The following is an 18,849-nucleotide window of genomic DNA, read 5'->3' as shown; positions in this document are numbered from 1 at the left end:
GATGTTATGCAGCCAGACGCCGCTAACAATGGCAGACGGCAGGAAGTGGGACAAATGTCACCTTGTAAAACTATAAATTGATCCCAATTAAATAGTGATCAATTTTTGATTTTCTTACTTTTGAATAGTCTAAATTTAAATTTCCATTTAATCGAGAGGGACATCGGTCATTAGGAACCTCTCTACAACTGTACGGCACGGGGAGAGGATGCGCTGAAAATGTTTTCTGTAGGTGAAGATGACACCAATATCAAATGCGTTTCAAATTATAGTCCTAATATAGCACCAGTTCTTCACAGTCTGTCACCATGTGAGAACCAGAAGCCCATTTTTACAAATGAATTTGCACAACAGTCAGAAGACGTCTGCAGCCTTTTTTGAAAAACGAAAACTGCTGATGTGTCTTTCAAAGCGACAAGAAGCTGCAGACATGTTTCAGCTGTTAGTTTTCATTTTGTAAGACAGGAAAAAGGTCTGTACATCTAAAAAAGAGAACTCTTCTACCCAAAAATAAGAGACAACAATCACCTTTTGGTTCTTAATGTCTACTCTCTTTGTATTACACAGCCACCCTAAGAGTACTGTCTGAGTAATGCAAGTTTAAATGCATTACTGACATACATTACAGCTTCGGAAATCATAAAGCAGCAAAACCCCTTATTTCTACGCTCCATGGTAGAAACTGGAGACGAACATTAAGTCAGAAACCAAAAATATAACAGGTTAACAGCAGGCTGTCTATGCATGAATATTATCTGATGCGAGATACAAATTAGACGAGTCAGGTGCAAAACAAGTCGAAGTGTGACTCACTGTCCGTAAACCTGTACTTAGGCATGTCTGCACATGTTTGATCTGAATCCAGCTGTATCTACAAACAGAAATGGAAATCACAATATGCTTGTTTTCCTTGAGTCATGCAATGAGGTTCTCTTTAGCCAGGCAGCCATCGTGCATCCTTTCTGTCGGCATGTTGTTCATGATGCAAAACGGCTCAGGTCAAAGCAGCAAGTCCACTTCTGTAACAGTTTTGAGCTTCACCCCAGTTCTTCACCTGTGGGCCATTTCTGGCCTGTCACTGGGTCATGACTGTTCACCACCTTCCTTCATCTCTGCTTCTGCTGGAGCTGTGTTTTCCTGCTCTGGGTCACCGGGTAGGATGTCTGCGACTGTCTGGATGAGCTCCTCAATCTGCTCCTCTGATAAACGCTCTTCACTCTCTTCTACCATCTGAAAACAGAAAAAAAAACAGAAAATTAAAACCATATTTAACGAATTGCACACCTCTAAAGAGTCATTCTAGCGGCCATAATTGATATTTTTAAAATAATTATGTATCAATGACAATGTGAGAAAGGTCTGAATACACAGGTCTCCTTGGCTTTATGGAGCTTTTTGAAGTTTCAGCTCATTGTCTAGATTTCGGGCCCACAACTTTGTTGTTCTAGCTGAATGTCACCACTCTCTCTCTGTGTTTTGAGTAAAAAATCTGATGTACACTACCTCCTCAGCATCAAACAGCGGACAGATACAGTTAGCGACTAGTTAGTGAACACACTGGAGCGTTTAGCATCAAAACAGACAGATATTTCCCTCAGGCAGACTGTACATATAAACTCGCCTTGACTTTTAGGTGTTACATCAATTTGCTTGCAGCTGACGAAACAATCTCACCTCAAACTCCTTTCAGCAGCTGTTCTTGAGCTCTCAGTAATGTCACATGATTTTCATGAGCAGAGGGAGTTTGCCAGTTGTCATGGAACAGCAGTTGTTCAAGTTTCCAACACGGACAAGAAGCGCCCAGAAAAAGGAGAAATGTGCACTTGTACAATTCCATGACACTTGTCTAACTCCATCTGCTGTTGAGAACCATGTGATATGAAGGAAAGCACCGGAACAGCTACTAAATGGAGCTTGAGTTATGACTGCTGTTTCTATTATTCAGTACTGAAATGTTCTGCTGTGCCAAAGAAACAGAGAAACTACTACTAACTGCATAAATGTGTGGTTTTGTGACTTGGATATTGGCAAATTCAAATGAAAACAGGAAAGCAGGTAACCAAAAAAACAGGAACTGAAATTCTCAGGAATCCTTGTGTTTACCACCCGGCCAGTCTGAGATGACTGACTTATTAGATATGCTTTGTCTATTCATGTTTTGGGTGATGGGGTGGTACTGGATGTCTGAAAACCCACAAAACCTGTATGGCTTGAGAGTAGGAGGTGTGCATGATACAATTAGTGACCAAGATTTAGACATTTTAAATGACCTACTCCAATCAATGGAGCCATGTACACAACAGTACATTTCAAAAATGGCTCCGTACGACTTGGCCTATTCAGCTGTAACTAAACAGATTTATAACTAGAAGGACAACGATGGTGTTACTCTATTTCGTTTTTCTTATTGTCAAAAAAAGAAAACCAATTTTTTACTGGTCTGTTTCTCAGTACTTCTCTACCCTGTCTGTGGCACTCTGCCCCAAGCCTATTCATTCTTACTGAAGACTGAAACCCTCAAAAACAGATGATAAAATATGGTTCTGTTTTTATTTTAGAAATTTTCCAAACAGCTAGACCTTGCAGTTTTTAGCACACATTACTCATCCAGGAGAAAATAAAGCATTTGTTGGGGACTATTTTCATAGATTCATATATGTTAGTTGCTCTAATGAATGTTTCCATATGGTTTACTCAAAATAAGCTACAGTGCCCATGTTCATTGCAATGACAAAACATGTCATCCACTGCAACAGTGTGGCTCATTGATGTATTTTTAATAGTTGTTGTTATTTGTTGTTATTTTCATGGGATATGTTGACAATAAGAAAACAAAAAGAGTATCACCAGACTTATCCTTTAGGCGAGCCTTAGTAGATGATACTTTTGTTTGTTTTTCACAATAATTGTGTGAAACAATCATGGCTCTGTACACCTGCAGTGAATAAGAGATAAAGAGAGTTGATGAAAGTTAGGTAAAACACTCACTAGCTGAATTTCCACTGCTGTCTGTGGCCGGTGGTTCAGCAGCTGCAGTTTCTCAGCCCTGATGACATTTGGGGGGAGAATTTCATCAGTGTTAATATGGTATACAGAACAGTCCATATATACAGTATACAGTGTGTGTTTAAAAATGCTGTGTATCTTGTTTTTTTTTGTGCCAAATAAATGAAAACATGAAAACAGATCTTACTGACTTTGTGAGTTTGTGAGGCATCATGGTGGTGAGGAACTCTTTGACGATCTCTGGACTCTGTCTGCTGCAGGGCGTCTTTGACAGGTACTTCAGCGTCTGTGTGGAAATGCAGAGGAAACTGTGGGCACGCTTTTATTAAAGCACCATTGTGATACAACAGGCACACAGGGTGAGTTAAAGTCAGTGAGGAGAGGGAGAGGACGTGAGCCGACCTCATACATGATGGTGTTTAAGTTCTGCTGCCCGGTGCTGTGCTTGCTCTTCCCGCTGTCCTTCCTTTGTTCCTTCAGGTCTGTCAGGAGTTTGAACACCTGAGAAACACACAGACAGAAAAATGTGAAGTGACGCTTAGGTATTTTCATCTCTTGACTGGACAGTGCAAAACAGTTAGTGTCAAAAAGTGAGAGCGAACACATGAACTTACCTCATAGTTACTGAGCATAGCAGCGTTAGCATTTTTCCTGAAAAGAAGTAAATACATGAATAAGCACAAAAGTTGATTTTTGACCTTGAAAATGTATATATAACCAAATAATATAATCCCAAAGGTCAATTTACTCGCTTTTGGAGCTTTTAACTGCATCTCACAGTCTTCATTTAGGTGCTCAGGTGTTACTGAAGTCACATGATGACACCTGAGCCTCTTTCAGACAGGGAGTTAAATTAACCATGAGCTGTGATGTCGATAAGTGCACAGGGTGGATTAAAAAATGTGTCCTGTTTTGATTTATTAAGACATTTAGTGGATCACAGCATTGTAACTTTTGTTTTCCATTACTATCTACAATATTGGGCAAAGGCTTGTGGAACTTTAGAGGTTTGGATTATTATCCATCATTCAATCAATAGAACGAAACACTAACATAATCTATTCTTATGCCAATCATCAGTACAGTGACATAGGAAGAGGGGAAACCCTCACATTTAAGAAACTACTACAAGTATTTTCTTTGTAAATTACTTAGATTATTTAACATCAATCAAAACGTATGTTCATGTCAATTACTAACTGATTAACTGATACCTTATCAAGCCAACTTTAAAAATGCTCTTCAGTTTATTTATTTTAAGCTTGCAGTTAATTATCAGAGTTCTCATGCGGTTCTTCGAGAGAAGAACATTAAGTATATTATTTATGTAGGTCAGTGAAACACCACAGCCCTTTGTGTACCTGACCACGAACACTATGGCATAAACATGAGAGCATGCAGAGCCGGTCCAATCAGCTTATTCACCTTTCGCAGTTTCTTTATTGTTTCCCTCAAACTGAAGTCGAAGTTCTTTTACCTAAACAACTACAATGTTTGTCTACAGCTACAATAAACAGCATATAGCTGTCAATTGATGAACTAACTTAAAATAAATGAATTAAAAATCATTAAACAAAACACTTACACCTCCATTTCGACAGGCTTCCGGGGTTTTGGTCCGCTCTCTCAAAGTGTCCGTGTAGGAATGTAGTCTGGGTCAAACGTTCCGTCGGTATCGCTCTTCTTCAATTAAAACTTTCCTCATCGTCCCTGTTTTCTGTAGGTGTGCTTGTGTCCGACAGCTGACAATAATGCACAAGTAGGTCATCTACCTTTTTTAGACAGGTTTTATTTGGTATTTTTTATCAACAAAATCAGTCCAGCACTCCACTATTATGTTTGGTTTGTGCCGCCTTCTCCTTGTTACAGACTACTCTGTGTTTTAAAAGTTTTACAATTGTAAACCTCAGAGAAGACATGACATAAATATCATGAAAGCTAATGGTGGGACTCCAGGAACCAAATGAAGAATCAAAACATCTCCACCCAATGTTCAAACCGACTCACTGCAGGAAAGCACAACCCAAGAACCACAAAGACAAAAACCCTGTATTTAAGGCTGTGACATTTATTCACAGTCACAAGAACATTTCTACATGACAATACACTTAATGATACTTTAATTAGAATAATGACATTATAGCGTCACCCTTTCCATTTTCTACACCCTACTATCAAACTCTGCTTGATTAAAGAACTAACAATCAAATCAGACAATCAAAGTGACAGATTCTGTTAAACTCCATATTTGATCTTTGACCTCTCATTCCTGTATTTATAATTTTTATGTATAAAAGAAAAAGATTAATAAAAAACAGACAACCAAGATCCAAACATGAAAAAGAAAATATTTCAAATATTATATTAAACATCAGACAATCATCATTAGTGATTTCTTAATCAGATAATATCCTTTGGAATTCATTAACATAACACACTGTAGATGGATCTTCATGGTTCATATTGATAACTAAGAGTTTTTTAAAAATAAGATACAGTAATCACTTCTTATGTGAAAATAGACAAAGTACAACATTAACAAAAACAACCATTGAGTTACAAACATCTGGCTAAAAATGTGTATGAGAAAACATAGCTCCCTTTTTCCAAAACGTGTTTATGGTTACTTAAAACAAATGTATACACCAAGTTTAGAATCACCTCTCTCCACCAATCCCTGCATTCCTTATGTGTTTAAAAACAAAAGTATTCAGACATATGAAAACAGAGATGACAGCCATTGTTGCTCACTGCTTTTTCTCCCAATTTCTCCGACTGTATCTTCTGTCAGTGGTTAGCACTGTAACAGTCTGTGTGCAACTAGTTAATGTCCATTTGGACAGGTTCCTCTTTCAGAGAGAAGAAATCAAAGAACATCTTCAAACTCTCATCATTTGTGGTCACTGAGCTGTTGAGTGTATTTTTAAACGCTGTGAGGTTTCTGCTCTCAACTAGTTTCTTCACATTGTTCATCATGTCTTGGTGGTGTGGATAACTGCAAGCGAGGTACGCCTGCAACACATCAAGTCTTCTTGTTTCCACCAGCTGGACAATGATGTGTTCAATAATGTCAGACAAAGGATAGCCAAACTCAATGACACTCTGTCTTTCGCCCCTTACATCAGGGTGGACATATCCTCCTGAATGCATTGCAACAACTTTGCAGTACTTATCAAAGACAGGAGAGCCAGACGAGCCAAAATAAAAACAGGACTCGTAAGTTAGAACCTGTTTGTTACGTTGAACAGATTCCGTCACATCCTCAAAGAAACGACGAGTGATGAGCTGAATGTAGTTTATATTTTCATGGCAATGCTTCTCCACAACCTGGTTACGGTTATCAGGTGGAATAATCAAACATGCATCTATTTTTTTCACACCACCATCAGGATGCCCAATAATGCAAATTCCACCACTTTGGGGAAGGAATCCGAAGTGTGTTAACAGACCATCAGGCAATTTCTGACCAGCACTCAGCTTTAACAGAGCCCAGTCATACATGTGCCCTGATGCATCAGGACAATATTCAAAGCCAGCGACCTCTTCCACTTCCACATCTTTTGATTCTTGTCCTCTCTCCAGGTCTAGACTTTCATAAGAGAAATGTACAGTGACCTTCCCATCAAGCTGCCTCCTATTCTTGTTGTAAATATCTTTGAGTACATGGCCATTGGTGAGGACAAACTTGTCAAACAGGAGAAAGCCACTTCCACCTGGGCTCCCGTTTATTCTCACATGGCAAACAGAATTACTAAGATCCATCAGTTTCTTCATGGTTTTAACTTCTGTGCAGCTCTGAGCATTCTGCCCGAACTCCACCCGCAAGAGATTCTGGATACGAGAAAGCCTGGAAACTGTTTTCTTTCCTTTCACCACAAGGTTAAACTGTGAAGACAAGTCTTTCTTCATCTTTGCCGAGTTGGGTATTTCATGCAAGATTTTTTCTGGTGCCGTATTACCATTTAGGTTTGGTGTCTGTGTCAGGACGTTGTTGTCCACTGACTGGCTTGCGGTAGACTGCTGTTGAGGATCTTGGTTTTCATCAGAGTCAGATCTCTGAGACTCATTTGGCATCACGTAAGCATCATCAAGACTGCCTGGCTGACTGTCTGGTGGATCAGACTTATCGAGCAGTATGATCCTGTAAGTTTCACCATTAAGCTCATCAACGAGATTGGACATTTCTGTGTTTACTTCAGTGCTTATGTGAGAGAGCGCACAGTTCTTTTTGAACACAATATTCAGAATTCGACCATCTCTTCTGAGAGCTTGCTTCACCTTTTCACCTTTGTATGCATAAACAGTAATTTCCTGAATGACTGTTTTTAGTGCTGGGTTAGACAAGATTTTTACTACACCTTTACCTCCTTTTGTCAATACATGAAACATCACAAGCTCATCAGATGACACCTTTCTGCGGGGATGAACGGAGCCACTACCAAGCTGCTTTGGCTTTTTCACGCTTTTAACATAGTTGACCATTAAACGATCATTTTTAATTAAGCTGCAGGGACAGTGTGAACTGATAGCTTTCCCATCTTTAACAATGACAAGCTCTTTGTCATTGTTCTTTTTTGCAAATTTTCTAAACTCTGAACTTATTTTCAGCGAGTCCTCAACAGTTCCTGCTTTGTTGCAAGTAACAGAGGTGGGTTTCTTGCCATTTGACTGCCACTCAAAAGTATGGGTTGCATGTTGCTCCTCTTCCTATGAATGAAAAACAATGAAGTCTCATTTAATTCACTTACATTAAAACATTTTTTTACTCTATCAAAGCAAAACCAAACTTGTCTTGTCATTTTAAAATGTGGCTGAAGTTAAATGAAAATATTGACAAACACAAAATAAATTTGGATCATTTCTAAAATTAAAGAAACCATCTAACAAAAACCAAGAAATTGTGAACCAAATGGTAAAACATCCAAAAGAAAAAACAAGTCTATGTTATCTATAGTTTTGATTTGCCAACACAGATATGAAATAAAAGGTGACAAACCTTTGCAACAAGTTGCAAATTACGAGGTTGGCCACTCTCCCCATTCTGGTCCATTTTATTCTTGAGATAAGAGACAGAAATGTTATTAATAGTAATGTGTAATGAAATGCTCGCTTATGATTTTTTTAAAATCATCATTTAAAAATTCTTGATAAAGGATACAGAGCTTGATGCAATTACCAAACCCATGTAAATCAGTAACAAACCTGTTGTGGTAAAGGTTATACAAGTTCGAATCAAACTGACAACACATGTCATCCCACATGAGAAAATCAGTACCTCAACAGTTTTGTCCACTGGTCCATCATTTTCAGTCTTCACCTTAGGTTCCATTTTCTTTGTGAGGTTTCCAGCTGAATTCTAACAGTGCTGACAGGAGGTGATTATGTATCTTCTGACGGAAAAGCAATATGACACAAGAAATATCCATTTATTATCTTCATATCAGTGTGAAATTTATTGTGATTCACTTCACTAAAAACACAAAAATACAAACAACAAATCTATGGAGGCCATCACTCTTTTCTTGGGTAGGTTACCATGTTTGTCCACAGCTTTTACTGCTGGAACACAAACATTCTTGTAATGTGATAGAAAAGGGTCATTTTATTCAATTTAAAATTGGCATGATGCCCTATTAAATGTAAAATTATCAAAACTCATATCCAAGCAATCAATATCACACTTACAGCTGTAAGCTATTTGTCATATAGACTATTATCTAGGCTTCGTGTGTCAGTTCAAAAAATGATTCAATTCACATGAATATACCTGGAATCTATGTTACCATCAGAAAGGCCTATCTAAATAGATTTGGACAGAATGTCGTATTGCTGCTGATAATGAACAGAATATTCTGTTTAAAGACTCAGTCACACATCCTGTGACTTCTTTAGCTGGTTCAAAGCGGTTTAAAGTATACATATTTTTTTAGTTTGAACAACTCACCAAGCAGCCTGGTTGTGTAAAGCTCGATGAAGATGCCTCGAAGTGTGGGCTTTTCCGGGATTGAGACATGGATATTGGACTGATATAATGAAAATGGAAATCTCTCTATGTCCCTCCCTCTCTTACTCCTACGCCTCCACGCCCTTTACCTTGTGAACGGTGAGTTTCGTTTATGGAGTATTCATTATGTAATAGTAATAGGAGGAGGAGGAGGGTGAAGGATTAGAGTTGGATTGGGAGAAGTTAGAGGAGGAGAAACGGATCCTGCAGAAAAGAGGAAGACCTCTCCCGTCTGAAATATCTGCTCTCAATGAAGTTTATAAATGTGACAGACATCGTGTAACCCCCGGATATCCAAGATTTATCTATGTATTTATTAAGAAATTTATTCGAACCCCCCCCCAGAATAATTAGTCTTTCCGATCATGCATCAAAGCCCTTGACAATAGCATGATATTGTTGACTAAAAGCACCTGAGTGACGCTGTGTGCTGGGGCAGACGTCAGGTTGAAGGATTACACCTGAGAGAGGGGGGGGCTGTGGTAGGTAACAGGTGAGTACTGTAAAGAGCAGACAGAGCAGGCGTGTGTGTCTTCTTCTGAAGTTCAAAACGTGTCACTGCAGGAAAGCGCAAAAAGAAACCAGGAAGAGATAAAACCCTGTATTTCAGGCTGTGACATTTATTCACAGTTACAAGAACATTTCCACATGACAATACACTTAATGATACTTTAATTAGAATAAGGACATTATAGCGTCACCCTTTCCATTTTCTACACCCTACTATCAAACTCTGCTTGATTAAAGAACTAAAATCAGTGACCAAAAATTTAAATGAAAATGCATTTTTCTGTAAAAACCAGTTCATTATTATTATGTAGTCCTATTATATACATGCATAACAAATCTGCATCACAGATTTGGTATTTTAACATATAGATCTGTTCTGACTATTTAGATTGACTATCAAAAACCAACTGTTAAAGAAGGTGCAGACAATCGATGTCAGACATTCAAAGTGACAGATTCTGTTAAACTCCAAATGTGATCTTTGACCTCTAATTCATACATTTATCATTTTTATGTATAAAAGAAAAGGATTAATAAAAACAACCAAACTACCAAGATCCAAACATGAAAAAGAAAATATTTCAAATATTATATTAAACATCAGACAATCATCATTAGTGATTTCTTAATCAGATAATATCCTTTGGAATTCATTAACATAACACACTGTAGATGGATCTTCATGGCTCATTGATAACTGAGAGTTTTTAAAAAATAAGATACAATAATCACTTCTTATGTGAAAATAGACAAAGTACAACATTAACAAAAACAACCATTGAGTTACAAACATCTGGCTAAAAATGTGTATGAGAAAACATAGCTCCCTTTTTCCAAAACGTGTTTATGGTTACTTAAAACAAATGTATACACCAAGTTTAGAATCACCTCTCTCCACCAATCCCTGCATTCCTTATGTGTTTAAAAACAAAAGTATTCAGACATATGAAAACAGAGATGACAGCCATTGTTGCTCACTGCTTTTTCTCTCAATTTCTCCGACTGTATCTTCTGTCAGTGGTTAGCACTGTAACAGTCTGTGTGCAACTAGTTAATGTCCATTTGGACAGGTTCCTCTTTCAGAGAGAAGAAATCAAAGAACATCTTCAAACTCTCATCATTTGTGGTCACTGAGCTGTTGAGTGTATTTTTAAACGCTGTGAGGTTTCTGCTCTCAACTAGTTTCTTCACATTGTTCATCATGTCTTGGTGGTGTGGATAACTGCAAGCGAGGTACGCCTGCAACACATCAAGTCTTCTTGTTTCCACCAGCTGGACAATGATGTGTTCAATAATGTCAGACAAAGGATAGCCAAACTCAATGACACTCTGTCTTTCGCCCCTTACATCAGGGTGGACATATCCTCCTGAATGCATTGCAACAACTTTGCAGTACTTATCAAAGACAGGAGAGCCAGACGAGCCAAAATAAAAACAGGACTCGTAAGTTAGAACCTGTTTGTTACGTTGAACAGATTCCGTCACATCCTCAAAGAAACGACGAGTGATGAGCTGAATGTAGTTTATATTTTCATGGCAATGCTTCTCCACAACCTGGTTACGGTTATCAGGTGGAATAATCAAACATGCATCTATTTTTTTCACACCACCATCAGGATGCCCAATAATGCAAATTCCACCACTTTGGGGAAGGAATCCGAAGTGTGTTAACAGACCATCAGGCAATTTCTGACCAGCACTCAGCTTTAACAGAGCCCAGTCATACATGTGCCCTGATGCATCAGGACAATATTCAAAGCCAGCGACCTCTTCCACTTCCACATCTTTTGATTCTTGTCCTCTCTCCAGGTCTAGACTTTCATAAGAGAAATGTACGGTGACCTTCCCATCAAGCTGCCTCCTATTCTTGTTGTAAATATCTTTGAGTACATGGCCATTGGTGAGGACAAACTTGTCAAACAGGAGAAAGCCACTTCCACCTGGGCTCCCGTTTATTCTCACATGGCAAACAGAATTACTAAGATCCATCAGTTTCTTCATGGTTTTAACTTCTGTGCAGCTCTGAGCATTCTGCCCGAACTCCACCCGCAAGAGATTCTGGATACGAGAAAGCCTGGAAACTGTTTTCTTTCCTTTCACCACAAGGTTAAACTGTGAAGACAAGTCTTTCTTCATCTTTGCCGAGTTGGGTATTTCATGCAAGATTTTTTCTGGTGCCGTATTACCATTTAGGTTTGGTGTCTGTGTCAGGACGTTGTTGTCCACTGACTGGCTTGCGGTAGACTGCTGTTGAGGATCTTGGTTTTCATCAGAGTCAGATCTCTGAGACTCATTTGGCATCACGTAAGCATCATCAAGACTGCCTGGCTGACTGTCTGGTGGATCAGACTTATCGAGCAGTATGATCCTGTAAGTTTCACCATTAAGCTCATCAACGAGATTGGACATTTCTGTGTTTACTTCAGTGCTTATGTGAGAGAGCGCACAGTTCTTTTTGAACACAATATTCAGAATTCGACCATCTCTTCTGAGAGCTTGCTTCACCTTTTCACCTTTGTACGCATAAACAGTAATTTCCTGAACGACTGTTTTTAGTGCTGGGTTAGACAAGATTTTTACTACACCTTTACCTCCTTTTGTCAATACATGAAACATCACAAGCTCATCAGATGACACCTTTCTGCGGGGATGAACGGAGCCACTACCAAGCTGCTTTGGCTTTTTCACGCTTTTAACATAGTTGACCATTAAACGATCATTTTTAATTAAGCTGCAGGGACAGTGTGAACTGATAGCTTTCCCATCTTTAACAATGACAAGCTCTTTGTCATTGTTCTTTTTTGCAAATTTTCTAAACTCTGAACTTATTTTCAGCGAGTCCTCAACAGTTCCTGCTTTGTTGCAAGTAACAGAGGTGGGTTTCTTGCCATTTGACTGCCACTCAAAAGTATGGGTTGCATGTTGCTCCTCTTCCTATGAATGAAAAACAATGAAGTCTCATTTAATTCACTTACATTAAAACATTTTTTTACTCTATCAAAGCAAAACCAAACTTGTCTTGTCATTTTAAAATGTGGCTGAAGTTAAATGAAAATATTGACAAACACACAAAATAAATTTGGATCATTTCTAAAATTAAAGAAACCATCTAACAAAAACCAAGAAATTGTGAACCAAATGGTAAAACATCCAAAAGAAAAAACAAGTCTATGTTATCTATAGTTTTGATTTGCCAACACAGATATGAAATAAAAGGTGACAAACCTTTGCAACAAGTTGCAAATTACGAGGTTGGCCACTCTCCCCATTCTGGTCCATTTTATTCTTGAGATAAGAGACAGAAATGTTATTAATAGTAATGTGTAATGAAATGCTCGCTTATGATTTTTTTAAAATCATCATTTAAAAATTCTTGATAAAGGATACAGAGCTTGATGCAATTACCAAACCCATGTAAATCAGTAACAAACCTGTTGTGGTAAAGGTTATACAAGTTCGAATCAAACTGACAACACATGTCATCCCACATGAGAAAATCAGTACCTCAACAGTTTTGTCCACTGGTCCATCATTTTCAGTCTTCACCTTAGGTTCCATTTTCTTTGTGAGGTTTCCAGCTGAATTCTAACAGTGCTGACAGGAGGTGATTATGTATCTTCTGACGGAAAAGCAATATGACACAAGAAATATCCATTTATTATCTTCATATCAGTGTGAAATTTATTGTGATTCACTTCACTAAAAACACAAAAATACAAACAACAAATCTATGGAGGCCATCACTCTTTTCTTGGGTAGGTTACCATGTTTGTCCACAGCTTTTACTGCTGGAACACAAACATTCTTGTAATGTGATAGAAAAGGGTCATTTTATTCAATTTAAAATTGGCATGATGCCCTATTAAATGTAAAATTATCAAAACTCATATCCAAGCAATCAATATCACACTTACAGCTGTAAGCTATTTGTCATATAGACTATTATCTAGGCTTCGTGTGTCAGTTCAAAAAACGATTCAATTCACATGAATATACCTGGAATCTATGTTACCATCAGAAAGGCCTATCTAAATAGATTTGGACAGAATGTCGTATTGCTGCTGATAATGAACAGAATATTCTGTTTAAAGACTCAGTCACACATCCTGTGACTTCTTTAGCTGGTTCAAAGCGGTTTAAAGTATACATATTTTTTTAGTTTGAACAACTCACCAAGCAGCCTGGTTGTGTAAAGCTCGATGAAGATGCCTCGAAGTGTGGGCTTTTCCGGGATTGAGACATGGATATTGGACTGATATAATGAAAATGGAAATCTCTCTATGTCCCTCCCTCTCTTACTCCTACGCCTCCACGCCCTTTACCTTGTGAACGGTGAGTTTCGTTTATGGAGTATTCATTATGTAATAGTAATAGGAGGAGGAGGAGGGTGAAGGATTAGAGTTGGATTGGGAGAAGTTAGAGGAGGAGAAACGGATCCTGCAGAAAAGAGGAAGACCTCTCCCGTCTGAAATATCTGCTCTCAATGAAGTTTATAAATGTGACAGACATCGTGTAACCCCCGGATATCCAAGATTTATCTATGTATTTATTAAGAAATTTATTCGAACCCCCCCCCAGAATAATTAGTCTTTCCGATCATGCATCAAAGCCCTTGACAATAGCATGATATTGTTGACTAAAAGCACCTGAGTGACGCTGTGTGCTGGGGCAGACGTCAGGTTGAAGGATTACACCTGAGAGAGGGGGGGGCTGTGGTAGGTAACAGGTGAGTACTGTAAAGAGCAGACAGAGCAGGCGTGTGTGTCTTCTTCTGAAGTTCAAAACGTGTCACTGCAGGAAAGCGCAAAAAGAAACCAGGAAGAGATAAAACCCTGTATTTCAGGCTGTGACATTTATTCACAGTTACAAGAACATTTCCACATGACAATACACTTAATGATACTTTAATTAGAATAAGGACATTATAGCGTCACCCTTTCCATTTTCTACACCCTACTATCAAACTCTGCTTGATTAAAGAACTAAAATCAGTGACCAAAAATTTAAATGAAAATGCATTTTTCTGTAAAAACCAGTTCATTATTATTATGTAGTCCTATTATATACATGCATAACAAATCTGCATCACAGATTTGGTATTTTAACATGTAGATCTGTTCTGACTATTTAGATTGACTATCAAAAACCAACTGTTAAAGAAGGTGCAGACAATCGATGTCAGACATTCAAAGTGACAGATTCTGTTAAACTCCAAATGTGATCTTTGACCTCTCATTCATACATTTATCATTTTTATGTATAAAAGAAAAGGATTAATAAAAACAACCAAACTACCAAGATCCAAACATGAAAAAGAAAATATTTCAAATATTATATTAAACATCAGACAATCATCATTAGTGATTTCTTAATCAGATAATATCCTTTGGAATTCATTAACATAACACACTGTAGATGGATCTTCATGGTTCATATTGATAACTAAGAGTTTTTTAAAAATAAGATACAGTAATCACTTCTTATGTGAAAATAGACAAAGTACAACATTAACAAAAACAACCATTGAGTTACAAACATCTGGCTAAAAATGTGTATGAGAAAACATAGCTCCCTTTTTCCAAAACGTGTTTATGGTTACTTAAAACAAATGTATACACCAAGTTTAGAATCACCTCTCTCCACCAATCCCTGCATTCCTTATGTGTTTAAAAACAAAAGTATTCAGACATATGAAAACAGAGATGACAGCCATTGTTGCTCACTGCTTTTTCTCCCAATTTCTCCGACTGTATCTTCTGTCAGTGGTTAGCACTGTAACGGTCTGTGTGCAACTAGTTAATGTCCATTTGGACAGGTTCCTCTTTCAGAGAGAAGAAATCAAAGAACATCTTCAAACTCTCATCATTTGTGGTCACTGAGCTGTTGAGTGTATTTTTAAACGCTGTGAGGTTTCTGCTCTCAACTAGTTTCTTCACATTGTTCATCATGTCTTGGTGGTGTGGATAACTGCAAGCGAGGTACGCCTGCAACACATCAAGTCTTCTTGTTTCCACCAGCTGGACAATGATGTGTTCAATAATGTCAGACAAAGGATAGCCAAACTCAATGACACTCTGTCTTTCGCCCCTTACATCAGTGTATTCATATCCTCCTGAATGCATTGCAACAACTTTGCAGTACTTATCAAAGACAGGAGAGCCAGACGAGCCAAAATAAAAACAGGACTCGTAAGTTAGAACCTGTTTGTTACGTTGAACAGATTCCGTCACATCCTCAAAGAAACGACGAGTGATGAGCTGAATGTGGTTTATATTTTCATGGCAATGCTTCTCCACAACCTGGTTACGGTTATCAGGTGGAATAATCAAACATGCATCTATTTTTTTCACACCACCATCAGGATGCCCAATAATGCAAATTCCACCACTTTGGGGAAGGAATCCGAAGTGTGTTAACAGACCATCAGGCAATTTCTGACCAGCACTCAGCTTTAACAGAGCCCAGTCATACATGTGCCCTGATGCATCAGGACAATATTCAAAGCCAGCGACCTCTTCCACTTCCACATCTTTTGATTCTTGTCCTCTCTCCAGGTCTAGACTTTCATAAGAGAAATGTACGGTGACCTTCCCATCAAGCTGCCTCCTATTCTTGTTGTAAATATCTTTGAGTACATGGCCATTGGTGAGGACAAACTTGTCAAACAGGAGAAAGCCACTTCCACCTGGGCTCCCGTTTATTCTCACATGGCAAACAGAATTACTAAGATCCATCAGTTTCTTCATGGTTTTAACTTCTGTGCAGCTCTGAGCATTCTGCCCGAACTCCACCCGCAAGAGATTCTGGATACGAGAAAGCCTGGAAACTGTTTTCTTTCCTTTCACCACAAGGTTAAACTGTGAAGACAAGTCTTTCTTCATCTTTGCCGAGTTGAGTATTTCACGCAGGATTTTTTCTGGTGCCGTATTACCATTTAGGTTTGGTGTCTGTGTCAGGACGTTGTTGTCCACTGACTGGCTTGCGGTAGACTGCTGTTGAGGATCTTGGTTTTCATCAGAGTCAGATCTCTGAGACTCATTTGGCATCACGTAAGCATCATCAAGACTGCCTGGCTGACTGTCTGGTGGATCAGACTTATCGAGCAGTATGATCCTGTAAGTTTCACCATTAAGCTCATCAACGAGATTGGACATTTCTGTGTTTACTTCAGTGCTTATGTGAGAGAGCGCACAGTTCTTTTTGAACACAGGACTCAGAATTCGACCATCTCTTCTGAGAGCTTGCTTCACCTTTTCACCTTTGTACGCATAAACAGTAATTTCCTGAACGACTGTTTTTAGTGCTGGGTTAGACAAGATTTTTACTACACCTTTACCTCCTTTTGTCAATACATGAAACATCACAAGCTCATCAGATGACACCTTTCTGCGGGGATGAACGGAGCCACTACCAAGCTGCTTTGGCTTTTTCACGCTTTTAACATAGTTGACCGTTAAACGATCATTTTTAATTAAGCTGCATGGACAGTGTGAACTGATAGCTTTCCCATCTTTAACAACGACAAGCTCTTTGTCATTGTTGTTTTTTGCAAATTCTCTAAACTGTGGACTTATTTTCAACGAGTCCTCAACAGTTCCTGCTTTGTTGCAGGTAACAGAGGTGACAGATGTGAGTCTCTTGCTGTTTGGCCGCCACTCAAAAGAATGGGTTGCATGTTGCTTCTTTTCCTGAGAATAAAAACATTAAGTCTAATTGAATTCAAAACTTCAAAACTTTTATTCCATTAAACCAACACCAGACTTTTCATGTCATGTCAAAAACATGGCTGACACATACTAAATCAATTTTTATCATGTTCTTCATTAAAGAAACTATCCATTGTGATACAAATGCTAAAATATATTTTATTTGACAACACAGGTTGGAACAAGTTGTAAATAGTCTTGTCTATTTTATTCTTGAGATAAGAGACAATAATGTTATAAATAGCAATTTATTATGAAATGCATGCTTATGACTTTATGACTCTTTTACCTCAACAGTTTTGTCCATTGATCCATAATTTTCAGTCTTGACCATAGGTTCCATTTTTAATGTGAGGTTTCGAGCTGAATCTTAACAGTGCTGACAGGAGGCGATTACGAATCTCACCTGTAGGAAGAGGAGAAGAATATGATTAATTTCTAATGACTTACAGTACACAAGAAATCACACTTTATTGTATTCACAATAGTACGACATTTATTGTGATTCACTTCACTAAAAAGACAAAATAAAAACAACAAATGTAAGATGGTCATTTAATGCAAACCATGTTTTTTTTTTTTTTTTTTTTTTTTGCTGGAACATAAATATTCCTTTCACTCTAATGCCTCAGAACAACAGGTAATCAAATGTAAGCAAAACAATAATACCAGAACACATTTAATCAAATCAAAACGAGCATAATATATATGCATACAAGTAAAGCTATTAGATTGTAAGAGAATAGAAAGAGTGATTTTATACAATCAAAAATTGGCATCAAAACTTCCTAGCTATTTGTCATAATTTTAGCCTAACTATTATCTAGGCTTAAAAAAAACATGGTTCAGTTCACATAAATAAATCTGACATCTGTTTTACCCTCAGCTGTGTTATCTTGCTGTTGATAATGTTCAGCTGGGACCAAACTAAACCTCTTTTTTCCTAATGGCTGCCTGTACTGCCGAGCTGAAACCGGGGCGGGGAAACGCTGACTTGTGCACAACTCAGTTAAAACCTTGTCTTTATTCATTGCTATCATTTCTTGTATAGATATTCTCATATACTAAATAATGCACTTACTGTATAATTACTTTTTTTAGATTTAAAAACTTACCAACGCGGAAACACAACACCTGCAACCTGCAGCGGACCGTCCTCTCACAGAATGCGCGCCTGTTTTTTCTTTTTTAAATTTTTATTTTAATTCCGCTTCCTCCTCTTCTTCCTTCCGTTTTTATTGTGGGTGACAACCAGCGTTAAGATGTATTACCGCCACCTCCTCTGCTGGAGTGTCGTGACTCCATGAAGAGGTATTCTGCGTGCAGGATGTATAAAGAGAGTTTAACACCTCATATAATACATACATGCTCTCCAACCATAGTTTTTTAAGCAACTTTTTCATGGCAAAGTCAACATACAGACAACATTCAGATCCAGAGGTAAACAGAAGACACATGAGAAACATTTGTGTCATGTGATAAATAGAAAAGAAAAAAGTTAAGGAATAATCTCTGAGGAAAATTAATGCAGTTTTAGCTGCTTTCAAATTGTGAAAGGTCCTCATAAATCTGTTGTATGTATAGCAGAATTCATATTTTAATACAATAAAATGGAAATTGTGA

At 38.0% G+C, this 18,849-nt stretch overlaps 4 protein-coding genes across 7 annotated transcripts; all 4 read right to left on the bottom strand.

The window, feature by feature from the left end:
• Positions 1-526: 526 nt before the first annotated feature.
• crcp (calcitonin gene-related peptide-receptor component protein) lies at positions 527-4,710 on the bottom strand. 2 transcript variants are annotated; one of them, XM_071506178.1, is made up of 6 exons: positions 4,592-4,710; positions 3,621-3,657; positions 3,409-3,507; positions 3,198-3,292; positions 2,989-3,046; positions 527-1,230 (listed from the first exon to the last, which is right to left on the bottom strand). In XM_071506178.1, exons 1-6 carry the CDS (start codon positions 4,597-4,599, stop codon positions 1,084-1,086), a joined length of 444 nt encoding a protein of 147 aa, XP_071362279.1. In that variant the 5' UTR covers positions 4,600-4,710; the 3' UTR covers positions 527-1,083. The 2 variants fall into 2 exon arrangements, with proteins under 2 accessions (XP_071362279.1, XP_071362280.1); XM_071506179.1 differs by lacking the exon at positions 4,592-4,710 and adding an exon at positions 4,432-4,529.
• Positions 4,711-5,054: 344 nt separating this feature from the next.
• LOC139637451 (serine protease FAM111A-like) lies at positions 5,055-9,229 on the bottom strand. 2 transcript variants are annotated; one of them, XM_071506172.1, is made up of 4 exons: positions 8,951-9,229; positions 8,282-8,396; positions 8,003-8,062; positions 5,055-7,713 (listed from the first exon to the last, which is right to left on the bottom strand). In XM_071506172.1, the coding sequence occupies exons 2-4, from the start codon at positions 8,333-8,335 to the stop codon at positions 5,827-5,829; spliced, it is 2,001 nt and encodes a 666-aa protein (XP_071362273.1). In that variant the 5' UTR covers positions 8,336-8,396; positions 8,951-9,229; the 3' UTR covers positions 5,055-5,826. The 2 variants fall into 2 exon arrangements, with proteins under 2 accessions (XP_071362273.1, XP_071362274.1); XM_071506173.1 differs by having other exon boundaries at positions 8,282-8,393.
• Positions 9,230-9,596: 367 nt separating this feature from the next.
• LOC139637453 (serine protease FAM111A-like) lies at positions 9,597-13,988 on the bottom strand. 2 transcript variants are annotated; one of them, XM_071506174.1, is made up of 4 exons: positions 13,694-13,988; positions 13,025-13,139; positions 12,746-12,805; positions 9,597-12,454 (listed from the first exon to the last, which is right to left on the bottom strand). In XM_071506174.1, exons 2-4 carry the CDS (start codon positions 13,076-13,078, stop codon positions 10,568-10,570), a joined length of 2,001 nt encoding a protein of 666 aa, XP_071362275.1. In that variant the 5' UTR covers positions 13,079-13,139; positions 13,694-13,988; the 3' UTR covers positions 9,597-10,567. The 2 variants fall into 2 exon arrangements, with proteins under 2 accessions (XP_071362275.1, XP_071362276.1); XM_071506175.1 differs by having other exon boundaries at positions 13,025-13,136.
• Positions 13,989-14,339: 351 nt separating this feature from the next.
• LOC139637454 (serine protease FAM111A-like) lies at positions 14,340-18,552 on the bottom strand. Its single transcript, XM_071506176.1, has 3 exons — positions 18,342-18,552; positions 17,516-17,632; positions 14,340-17,208 (listed from the first exon to the last, which is right to left on the bottom strand). Exons 2-3 carry the CDS (start codon positions 17,567-17,569, stop codon positions 15,313-15,315), a joined length of 1,950 nt encoding a protein of 649 aa, XP_071362277.1. The 5' UTR covers positions 17,570-17,632; positions 18,342-18,552; the 3' UTR covers positions 14,340-15,312.
• Between the last annotated feature and the right edge of the window lie 297 nt (positions 18,553-18,849).

This window comes from Trachinotus anak, unplaced genomic scaffold (genome assembly GCF_046630095.1).
Source record: "Trachinotus anak isolate AG129_WGS33_773 ecotype Australia unplaced genomic scaffold, CSIRO_AGI_Tana_v1 ptg000020l, whole genome shotgun sequence".
NCBI classification, from domain to species: domain Eukaryota; kingdom Metazoa; phylum Chordata; class Actinopteri; order Carangiformes; family Carangidae; genus Trachinotus; species Trachinotus anak.
This window is presented reverse-complemented; position numbering and strand designations above follow the sequence as displayed.

Bases quoted from the DNA above. Each gene is read 5' to 3' on its own strand.
- crcp (XM_071506178.1), bottom strand. The intron at 3,293-3,408 runs GTCGGCTCACGT...ATTTCCACACAG, and splicing joins TAAACACCATCATGTATGAG to ACGCTGAAGTACCTGTCAAA. The intron at 1,231-2,988 runs GTGAGTGTTTTA...TTCTGTTTTCAG, and splicing joins CAGCAGTGGAAATTCAGCTA to ATGGTAGAAGAGAGTGAAGA.
- LOC139637451 (XM_071506172.1), bottom strand. From the start codon at position 8,335: ATGGAACCTAAGGTGAAGACTGAAAATGATGGACCAGTGGACAAAACT. The intron at 8,063-8,281 runs GTACTGATTTTC...TCTTATCTCAAG, and splicing joins CAGTGGACAAAACTGTTGAG to AATAAAATGGACCAGAATGG. The intron at 7,714-8,002 runs GTTTGTCACCTT...TTTCATTCATAG, and splicing joins ATTTGCAACTTGTTGCAAAG to GAAGAGGAGCAACATGCAAC.
- LOC139637453 (XM_071506174.1), bottom strand. From the start codon at position 13,078: ATGGAACCTAAGGTGAAGACTGAAAATGATGGACCAGTGGACAAAACT. The intron at 12,806-13,024 runs GTACTGATTTTC...TCTTATCTCAAG, and splicing joins CAGTGGACAAAACTGTTGAG to AATAAAATGGACCAGAATGG. The intron at 12,455-12,745 runs GTTTGTCACCTT...TTTCATTCATAG, and splicing joins ATTTGCAACTTGTTGCAAAG to GAAGAGGAGCAACATGCAAC.
- LOC139637454 (XM_071506176.1), bottom strand. From the start codon at position 17,569: ATGGAACCTATGGTCAAGACTGAAAATTATGGATCAATGGACAAAACT. The intron at 17,209-17,515 runs GTAAAAGAGTCA...TTTTATTCTCAG, and splicing joins CAATGGACAAAACTGTTGAG to GAAAAGAAGCAACATGCAAC.